We start from the raw sequence: 10,667 nt of genomic DNA, 5'->3' as shown, positions 1-10,667 counted from the left end.
ACTTAAGTCCAACATGGTCCAACTGAAAATTACACTATGTAGCACACCTGTGATCCACTCTGGAACATGTCCCTCAGAACGCTTTAGTCTTGTCCTGTTCAGGTCTCGTGGCTGTCAGAGAGTCAGCTGTAAATGTCTGTGTCCCTCATTGTGTCCCAGTGGTCACATACCACATAGCTGAAGACAAAGTAGAAGATGTCTGTGAACCTAAATCCAGATTATCCTGTTGTAAACTAGGCTGATGTTTAAGGATATAGTCATTTTTTTGTGAATGTAATACAGCAAAATCTACTGTTCAAATGAGAGGGTATGTTCGTCATGCATTACTTTGAATTTGCCATAAACACTGATCTGAAGTCTGCCATCTCAGCAAGGCTCATTCGCATGCTCATCCAGGCTGTAACTAACCTGGAAACCCAGAGTTTACGCGAGAGCACAATTTGAATTTTTTCCGTGAGTTACTCTGGCATTGAGTAATGCTGCTCATTATCTATACTCTTGTAGCTGAGCTGCACCAATCACATCGGTGTATCTGATATAGGCGGGCCAGAGGCAGGCTAAACAAATGACAGTTTAATCTACCAGTTAGCTCCACTGGTAGCTAAGCGTAGGGGGCTCTGGATACGTCACTCCGTGTGTTGTTGTGATTGGTTGTAGTGTTATCCAATTGCGTGCGGTGAGATTTCTAAATGCACGCTTGGTGCCGCCCCTCAAGATGGCTGACTTTCATTACTTGATACTAGACCCTTAATCCTTCAGATTTGGGTCTGGATTTCCAGGCTAGGCTGTAACCATATTTCACCCTCTTTTTTGAACACAGATTACTGAGCAAATTCAAAACCCTAAAAGCAATGATATCCCATGCTGTTGTGCTAATTCAGTTGCTTGTGATCCTAGAAGTGTAGAAGTTTAGGAAGTGTTTTCATCCCCCTTTTTTTAAATTTCTTTTTAAAGCTTTTTAGACATGGGCTGTGGGATTACTCTACACATTTGCCCATGCCTTGGATTGGTTGAAGTGCTTTTGTTTGAAATATTTGAAGGTTTAGATCAACCCAAGTCATGAATTTGCACATCAGCTCTGAAATCACAAAATATTGAATTAGAAAATGAACTTTTGGAGCTGTGGAACAAAATAGGACCTGGTCCCCAGAACAAGGACTTCTGTTGTAGGGTTCAGTGTGGTGTCCCTTGCAGCCACATGTGGGCGGTAGATGTTCTGTTACCGTCTCTGACCTGTGCTCTTGTCTATTTGGCAATGATCATTTCCAACTTGCTGTAAAAGTCATTGTCAACTTGGGTTGTTCAAAATGTAAACATGCTGAAGATCATAAAACTGAAATATGCTGCTGCACCACCTACTTTTATAATGTTTTCAATAAAATCAACTGAAAACCTGAATGTAGTCTCATCATAGTCACAGAAAGAGGTTAGTATGAGTGGTAAAGAACTTTCAAACAGCATTTCATCTAGTTTGGTTATGTCCTAGAATGCATTGAATTCTAACTCTATTGACTATTATAATGTACTCCTTATGGACAAAGATGCAATGTTTTTAAACGGACAGAAGCTGTATCCATGATGATTGGTTACTGTCACCATGCAAACACATGTTCCACTGATAAGGCCAACCGGTTGAACAACCTTGAGCAGATGAGATTGTTATGAAACCTTGGAGCTAATTAGCAGATACTTTCGCTTTTTTTTTTTTTTCTTTCTTTCTTTACAAATTTGACATACTAAACCAATGGCAATATTCAGAAAAAAGGTAACCTATTCAAACATTATCCAACTGATGTCCATTTATTTTGGCGCTGCATGTTTGCAACAGTGCAACACTTTCCTCATGCTTTAATCCAGTGGTTTATATATATATATATATATATATATATATATATATATATATATATATATATATCGCAATATATGTGTTCGCCAGTTTGTCTTCTTGACAATTCCATTTTGCTGCAATAAAACTGAAGTGATATGAACAAACAGAAATGTATCATTTTAGATAAAACAGATGTTGACAAAGCTTCCTTTTGGGGACATTGTTTGAAATTGGGAAAAATTTAAAGTTGGGAAAAAAGGTAATAAATTGCAAAATATTGCAGAATATTGCAATATGTTTAAAATCGCAATATCGTATGGTGATATCGTATTGGGAGGCGGATGGTGATTTCCACCCCAAGGTATTCTGTCATTGTGTTGCTTCTGCAAGGAAGTACAGTGACATTGTAGGTGACAAAATGATTCCCCTTGTTGGTGGGGACCCCCTGGAATACCCTCAAGGACCCCATTTCTGGGAAGCAGTACTTTAAGCAACTGCCTTCCTCATTCTTGAGCAAGTATCTGCTCAGGTACTAGAGCAGGTTGCCCATTGACTGAAGGATTGGTGCTTCAATCTCCGGTCTGAGCGTTCGTGGCCTTAGCCGAGACACTAAATCCTACACCACTCCCGATGAGTAGGCTGCCTCTAATGGTTATTGTGTGCATGGGTGCTTTGTTCTGGTTTCAGGTTAGTAGTCTTTTTCAATTTAAAGGTTATTCAAATCCTCATTTCCTAAGATGCTAAAGTTGATTAAAAGGTTGACCAAGACCTAGAGATTGGCTTGGTTTTATTTCAGTTAGCTTAATAGATCCATGAAATAACTGTCCATTAAAAATAAAAAAAGTGCCTGCCTCTATGGGAATTTAACAGAGGGGTGTGTATATTTACACCCTGTATTTTAAGGACGAACATTTACATTTCACAATGATTCACAAAGAAAATTGATGTCCTTAAAAGGAGGTTATTTTTTTTAGTTAAGGCATTAAGCTCAATTTCCAAAAGATGTTTTTTATTCCTTTTAAATCAACTTTCTCAAGCCACTGTATGTAATTTGTGAATAGAAGTTTAGATAGATTCGTTATTCACCCAGTGTCAGACACATGAAATAACTTGTTTCATTTAGTTTTTGGCAGAATGTATCCACAGAGGAGTCCAATAAATTCATGATTTGAGCACTGGAGTCCCACTTCTCCTTTATTGCATAGTTTCAAACATATTTCACCTGAATAATGTTGCATAGCTCAGTAAACTGCAATAAAACTCAGGAAGAAAATGGATCTCTACATGTGATGCATTTCATTCCTGGGGTTTATTATGACATAAATACTGTAGTTTGCACACATCTCTGTGTGTAGTGCATTAGTCAGTACAGTTAAAAATAAAAAAAACTTTCAAAGAGAGAGTATTAAAAATTACACCTAAAAGCATTGGAAAATGCTGTTACAACAGACACAAAGCAGGGCATTGGATGTACTCAATGCTTGGAGTGTGAAATGCCTAGTGTAGCACAGAGGGCTGTAAAAGGAATCATTTCACAATCAAAATACAATATTCCATCTTGAGTTCTAGGCTAACTGCTGCCTAGATGATTTATGGCTGAGATCTTCCTCTGAAAATGTACCACAGCCACTTTGGTTAAAGGTGATTAAATCAGCCTGGCGAGCTGGATGTTCTTTGGCGAGTTTACGGTAAAAGGCACAAATGTTCTTAAAGTCAATGTGGAATCACTTTAGATCGAACAGTAAATATGATGCAAAAATGTGCAAAATATAGTCAATGTGGTCAGTCTTTTCCCACAAATTGATTGATCTGTTTGACATGGATGGTCAGATCGCGAAAGCAAAGCTTATCACACACACATTAATAGAAACATTTACAATATAGATATAAAAACTGGAACAAAAAAAAACGGACCAATCAGTAACTAAGCGATTAGTTTTGCAGTAACTAACAGGACACTAGTTAGCGATGCGGTAACAGTCCAGTAGCTGCCTATTTTCAGGGTCCGAAAGACACTCGCTGACTTCTAGAAAATACTCCGTTTTTAAATATATTCCGATTTTTTTGGGGGGGAAATATACTTCTCTATGATCTGACCAGTTTGAAGCCTTGGCCAGTGTCCAGTATCGCTGGTGGAAACCAGTTAAGTTTGATTCTCTTAAGACATCGCAGGCAGATGCTGCAGAACCACAGCACGTTCAGACCGCCGCACCACAGCGCCAGCTGCACCACCGGGTACGTCACCCGAGGGAAGTTCTGGCTCCAGTGGTTGGTAACATCACTCCCTGTCGGCAGGTGCAGCGTGTAGTCGCTCCAGTATTTGGAGATGCCGTAGGCGGCACACACCGGCCTGCCTCTCTCAGACCACTGGATGTTGCTGTTTGAGTTGCAGTTATACTCCACCCACTGAGAGGTGAAGTCCCCGAGCTGCGGGGGGTCCTGCAGCTCGACGTCTGTCACTCGAGCGAGTGTCGCTCCCTGCACGGCCACGTACAGACCCTCCACCTTCCTTACCTTCTTCACCCACGGCAACGAGTTGTCACAGTCGAGCACCAAGATGAGGCGCGAGCAGAAGCTGCCGTTCTTCTCCCTCCACCAGTCCAAGATCTGATCCAGGCAGAGAGTGTCTCCTCCTGGTGATCAACACAGAAACCAGCGGATTACAGATCTCACAGAACAAACTACACATGAGGACAATACTATTTGATTTTTAGATTACAAAAAAATACCAATAGAGCATACTATACCACTTTCTTTTCAGACCAAATAAAAGTACTTACATTTTGGTACTTGCTGTTGCAGAGTACAAATATGATTACTTAATACCATTACAGTTCTAGTGATGACTTTGCAAACCTGTTTTATTTTCATGAGATGTTCCTCAATTTCTAACTGTACTGAATTAAATATACAACAAAGTGCTGTTGCCGAAATTTTACCATTCGACGTTGTGTAACCTGTAACACATTCAGTGGATTTCAGAGCCATAAAGTAGAACTGCAGCAGGAAAATTGAAATATGTTCTCATATGTTAGTGCTGTCTCTCGCTTCTCCAGCGTCTGTTGCAAAGTTAGTAGTGTTGGTTCTGTAGAGGTTTTATAAAACTGCTTTAGTTAAAAGGAGCTATTTCTCCCCCCCCCAAGAGAATTTAGCAGAGCTCTACTCTTGTCAGCCTAACTAACGGTTATATCACTATTAAAACAGTCTATTATTCAACCCTTACTTAACATTGCTGCCCGTCTCACCTGCCAGCGCCCACTCCCCAGAGCGGTGACTGTGACCGCTGTAGAAGATCACGTAGGTGTCGTGGCGAGTCCCGTCCGCCGTGCGAAGCTCCAAGAAGGATTTGATCTTGGCCTGCAGAGCCTCTTGGGTCACCCCGCTGGTGGAATAGTCGCAGCCAAAAGGCTCAATCAAGTGGTGGGCGAAGAAGTGCTGCACACTGTTCAACATGCCTGTGGAACGCCTGTTCAGCTCCAGCACCTGGCCTGGAGGCAGCAGCATGGGCTGGCCGTCTGGACTGCAAGGCAGACCACAAGACAACAGAGGAGGAAAGAGTGACACTGTCCATCAATAGAAGGGTAAAAGGGATGGGGGGGGGATTTAGCAACTTTTTAAAACTAAACTTTCCATATCGGCATCCATTTCGGCGTCTCACGCTCGCCATCCACTCAAAGCGTAACGTTACTTCTCTGGCCGGCTTGGAGCCCAAACAAACGTGCGGCGTGCCTGTTGTTTTGTTTCCGGTCTAGCTAGATCCGGTGTGGTGTTGTAGTTTTTCTAATGTTATTAGTTGTTGCAATAGCATGTGTAAAAAACTACAAAGCTTGCTAGGCCAAAAAGAACGTTAATCTAGCAATAAAAAAATTGAAGCCATTAAAATGGGTATGCGTTAACACCTGTAATACCGCGTTTAACTGACAGCACTACTTTAAACCGACCACAATGGTCTTCAACGGTGCTAAGCGCCGAGCGGCGCCACGGTGCCGCTGCAAACCAGCTTCAGGAAGGAACTTGTTTTGGTGGAACATGTGTACACTCAAAGGTTGTTTTAGTTGTGCAACAGAACACTCAGATTGAACAGATAGTCTCGCTAGCTGTCTCGGTGTACCCTGCAGAGATCTGAGGAGCAGTTAACCGTAGTCATCACAAAAGTGGAATTTCAGGAAAAGCAAGAGCAATTCTGGAAGTGGAAGATCAAGGCTATGGACTAAGAAGCGTCAAATCAAAAGACAACTTTATGACTTGCAGCTCTTCGACTTTAAATATTCAGCACACACATATTGTAGGAATGTAGTATTTGCCTGCAAACACAATTTCAATTATGGATATGGCCGTGTTTAAACTTTAATCACACTCTGGGCTGAAAATAGCACAGAGCATCTATGTCTCACTGTTTTGTGGCAAGATGCACTTGACACTTCAAAAAATCCACAATAATACACAAAATATTGATTTTAAAGGCTGGAGATTTTTTTTTGTTTTTTACTTTTCTCTTAAAACAGTCATCATGTTATGGGATTTGTTTCTACTCCCCAGCTGGTATGCATTGCACCCTACCTGCAGTAGTTGGTGGGGATGACCACTGCGTAGCCCACACAGGTTCCTCCCAGGCTGATCCCCAGCTCGTGGAAAAGCCCGTGGAACAGAGACTCCAGAGGCAGGACAAGAAGGAACATGCTCACAAAGATACTGCTGGAGGCCTGTGGAGCAGTCAGAAGTCAATTAAATATTGGTTTACACGACCAAAAAAGTCCAAACCAGTGGGTCACAAGATTAAAAAAAGGAAAACTTCTGGTGAAAAAGAAATACCCACATTCTGCTATACAAATTAGCACAAATTGTTTTAACAAATCCTAGTGATATTCAGCTGATCTTGTGTGTTACCTGTCATATATATATATATATATATATATATATATATATATATATATACACACACATATACACACACACACACACATTACTGTGTAAAAGTCTTAGGTAGGTGTGAAAAAATGCTGTAAACTTTCAAAAATATAAATACTGATTGTTTATTTTTTATCAATTTACAAAATGAAAAGTGAGCAAACAGAAAAAAAAAAATCACATCAATAGCTGGTGGTACTTCCCTTTGCCTTCAAACCACCATCGACTCCTTTAGGTTCACTTGCAACTGATTGTGATTATTTTTTTTCTTTTGATCGCTTAATTTGCTTTTTGTAAATTGATAAAATCAGTATTTGTATTTTTGAAAGCAATCTTAGTGAGTGTGTGTGTGTGTGTGTGTGTGTGTGTGTGTGTGTGTGTGTGTTGTCTGGCTGCCCGCCCCTACCTGCCAACAAAGAGCAGCAACAGCAACAGTTGACATCAGCGAGAAGAGCACCAGACGTTCAGAGATGAGACAGAAATGTCTCATGCCCTTTGAGGCCATAACCTTGTCCAGGCCACTGACCCCTGGCCCCTGGGACAGCCACAGCCTCTGGCATTCACTGAGCTTGCTGTGAAAGCCCCACACTGTGACGACCAACACCACGTGGCAGATGGCCCAGAAGAGCCCACAGACAACAAAGCCTGGGATCACCAGGTACCACTGGTCCAGATCATTCAGCTTCCGAGCGGCCAGAGCGATGAAGGCCACCTCCACCAGCAGCAGAGGCAGGAGGGACAGCCGACGCCACAGGCCCCGCCACACCAGGAAAGGCTGCCAGCGCTCGGTAACAGAGAGACCACTGAAGTAGACATCCAGCAGCGGGTCACAGATGAGCTGGCTGAAGAAGCACGCGAGAGCGAAAGGGTTGATGGTGATGCTCAGAGACTTGAAGAACAGCAGGGCGGTGATGACAGCGAAGCAGGCCAAGTTGGGAATAGCCAAGAGAGCCTTCATCCGGAGGGCAACCATGACCGTGGCCAGCGCCACCACCAGCACCATCACGCTCAAAGACTTGTGGACGAGCAGTGCCGTGCTGGCGGAGGCAAAGCCCACTAGCTCCAGCCGCTCTGCCGAGGTGAGGAAGGCAGGACGGTACCTAGTAGCACCGAACAGTCTCTCCAGAAGCGCCCACAGCGTCCTCAGAGACACACTGGCTAGCAGAAGGTAGTTGGCCACCTGCTCCTTCACGTCGCTCTCCAGGGCGGGAGTGTTGAGGAAACACTGCAGTCCCAGCAAAAAACCGAACCACAGGTGGAGGAGACTGAGGCTGACCCTCTCCATGCTGAAGTAGTAGTACACTACACTTGCTATTCCGAGGACAATCAGAGCCAGAACAAAAATGACAAGAAGAGTGGGCTCCTCAGTCCTCTCCCACCGGGCAAAGACCCCTAAACACAAGGCGACCAGCAGGTTGAGACCGGACAGGTAGCCCAGCCACCGGACTGACGACCACATGCTCACCTCTCCGTTGACTTCCTCCAGCCGGGTCATCGCTGCATGAATGCAGTGGGTGACACAGTAGCGTAGAAAACGACACATTTTTATACGAAAGGCTAAATATCTAAAGTTAAAGCAGGCACTCTAATTAGTTATACTCGGTTTATTGTCGGTTATGACATTTTAAATTCGACGACGCCGAAACTAGCTAGGTTAAACTAAGTATTACTGGCTAGCTAACTTGTTGAAAGTAGCTAGTTTACGTTAACTAGCTAACGTAAACGTCAGCTAGCTAATAGCTAATAGCGATGCATATTTGCACCGGTCACTCGCACGTAGAAACATTTACATCTTGGAGATCGTTGTTTGCGTTATTTTCATGTGATGTCCAATATGGTTGTAAAAGCTCTACAAAGGAGCGCCCGAAATCAGCTATCACTAGAGATAGCTACATATCCGTTCAAAAGTTTGCAACGTCAAAAGTTTTGAGTCAGTTGACAGGAGCTATGGCGCTGGCTTCAACTACGGCAAGTGCTAAGCGTCAAAAATGCTTTCCCAAAGTTAAAGCAAAGGCTAAAGGACCAATCCGCATTTTACATGTATATGGACAATGTCCTTGACGGAAAATGTTCAAGGTTCATATCACTTATAAGATTACTTCCTAGTCCTTGATCGCATCTCACATGGACCTTGAGTTAAAGGTCCAATATGTAATATATTTACTGTAATGAATCCAAAAATATATTTTCTTCTTTAGAAATTTCCATTCCGTGACGGAATGTTTGTTGTTTGACCGCCATATTTGTCTGTACTAACGTAAACAAAGCGCGACACACTGCTGTAACTTTATTATTTTTAATTTGTACTACAGTAACTATTTTACGCTAGCTGTCAGTATTATATATTGAACCTTTAAGATTGTTTTTTAAGGGTCAATAATTAATTTTTAAACTTAAAAAGGTTTGCATTTCAACTGAACAAAACTGGAAAAATATTGAGCTTACTTTATTAATGTAAATGCTTTAACATCACGAATATTTCTGCCTACTGCTGTAGCACTTTGGTCAACAAAACAATTAAGTAATCCTGTAAAATGACAAGTCTGTGTTCAAAATTTAAGTAAAGGGTTGCAGCCAAGATTTTAAAGTTCTTGTCTCCTAAATGCAATCCCACCTATCTGAAAAAGGTCTGTTAAATTGATTTTAAATATCGGTATTTTACATTGTATTAATAGTTATTACTTTTTTGAAGTATTATAGAGGAAAATATAATGTAAACCTTTACCCCCTGAAAGAAATAGAGGACATGATCATAGTGTGGCCTCAACGTCTAGATACCTGCATGTGTTCAACAGCATCTGATAAATATTGTTGTGTAGCAAACGTCAATAAATGACCCATTATATCTCCTGAGTTAGAGGCATCTCTTCATAAGCAGTACAGCATTTTTATGTTAAAAAATAAAAAGGTGCAAAATACACATGGAAAAAACACAGACACCTTACATTTACATTCATTTATAAAAGAAGAAAAAAATTACAACCATACTGTAAGCACACATTGTTCTGCATTGAAGAAAATATTGATAATGAAGATGAAACAACTCATGCAAATGGACCAAAGACACACTGGAAGACAAATGCACCAATCAAATCACAAAACCTTAAAGTCTAAAGATGTGTGGTACTGTGAAATATATATTTTTTCTGTTAAAAAAAAAAGGAAAGGTATCAGTAGAGAGATGTGCATTAACTGGAATATGATATGAGAATGGCAACAACTGCATTACACCAACACTAGAAATGCTTCTCGTTATCCATTACTATGACAAAGGAGTTTCATTTTCTCCAGGGGCATGAACGTCTGCTTGCAACATACAGTAAATGTGCACAAAGAAGGCACCTTAGACATACTGGCATCATCACACGGGCCCATCATATTGGTTGTACAACTGTCATCATAGGAAAATAATTACATTCTGTGACACTCTTTGGGATCAATGATAGACGCCACTGACTAACACATTAACGTCAATTCATTCCTTCATTCACACTGACAAACCCAAACACACATTTAGCCCATTCAGGGACAGGCAGGACACACACAGTTATGTGTGTCATCATTAACTAACAATTCAACTGGTAGTGTCTTTAGCTGAAACCGCCCGGCATACTGTATCTTCAGATCTGGTCTCGCTTGCTATTGCTAAAATCTATAGTTTCTCACCTGTTTCAGAGGTTTTGTGTGACAAAACAGAAAATTAGTGCAAATCTGTTCTGTCAAGGTGCATTTTCTGGGAGAAGCTCAGATTTGGATTTTTTGGGAGACAGAGTACTTATTGTAGTTTCACATCAAAGTTACAAAATTGTGTCGAAGGATACTGGTGCTTTAAAGTCCATTTGATATGGGTCACCAATTTGCAGTGTTGTACCATTTCTCTGCAGGAGAACATACAGTACATGTACTGGAAATCTAACAGGAGAAAATTCAG

General features: G+C 41.4%; 1 protein-coding gene and 1 long non-coding RNA gene across 2 annotated transcripts; one reads left to right on the top strand and one right to left on the bottom strand.

Annotated features, from left to right (window-relative positions):
* Positions 1-855: 855 nt before the first annotated feature.
* On the top strand, positions 856-6,985 carry LOC117948532. The gene is made up of 3 exons (XR_004657478.1): positions 856-1,166; positions 4,899-4,901; positions 6,972-6,985. It is a non-coding gene; the product is annotated as an uncharacterized LOC117948532 (long non-coding RNA).
* Positions 2,996-8,727, bottom strand: tmem168b (transmembrane protein 168b). Its single transcript, XM_034878177.1, has 4 exons — positions 7,143-8,727; positions 6,389-6,531; positions 5,074-5,348; positions 2,996-4,461 (listed from the first exon to the last, which is right to left on the bottom strand). Exons 1-4 carry the CDS (start codon positions 8,277-8,279, stop codon positions 3,914-3,916), a joined length of 2,103 nt encoding a protein of 700 aa, XP_034734068.1. The 5' UTR covers positions 8,280-8,727; the 3' UTR covers positions 2,996-3,913.
* Between the last annotated feature and the right edge of the window lie 1,940 nt (positions 8,728-10,667).

Source organism: Etheostoma cragini, chromosome 8, assembly GCF_013103735.1.
Source record: "Etheostoma cragini isolate CJK2018 chromosome 8, CSU_Ecrag_1.0, whole genome shotgun sequence".
Taxonomy (NCBI): Eukaryota; Metazoa; Chordata; class Actinopteri; order Perciformes; family Percidae; genus Etheostoma; species Etheostoma cragini.
This window is presented reverse-complemented; position numbering and strand designations above follow the sequence as displayed.

Bases quoted from the DNA above. Each gene is read 5' to 3' on its own strand.
- tmem168b (XM_034878177.1), bottom strand. From the start codon at position 8,279: ATGTGTCGTTTTCTACGCTACTGTGTCACCCACTGCATTCATGCAGCG. The intron at 6,532-7,142 runs GTAGGGGCGGGC...ACTGCTCCACAG, and splicing joins TTGCTGCTCTTTGTTGGCAG to GCCTCCAGCAGTATCTTTGT. The intron at 4,462-5,073 runs GTGAGACGGGCA...GTTGATCACCAG, and splicing joins TGGGGAGTGGGCGCTGGCAG to GAGGAGACACTCTCTGCCTG.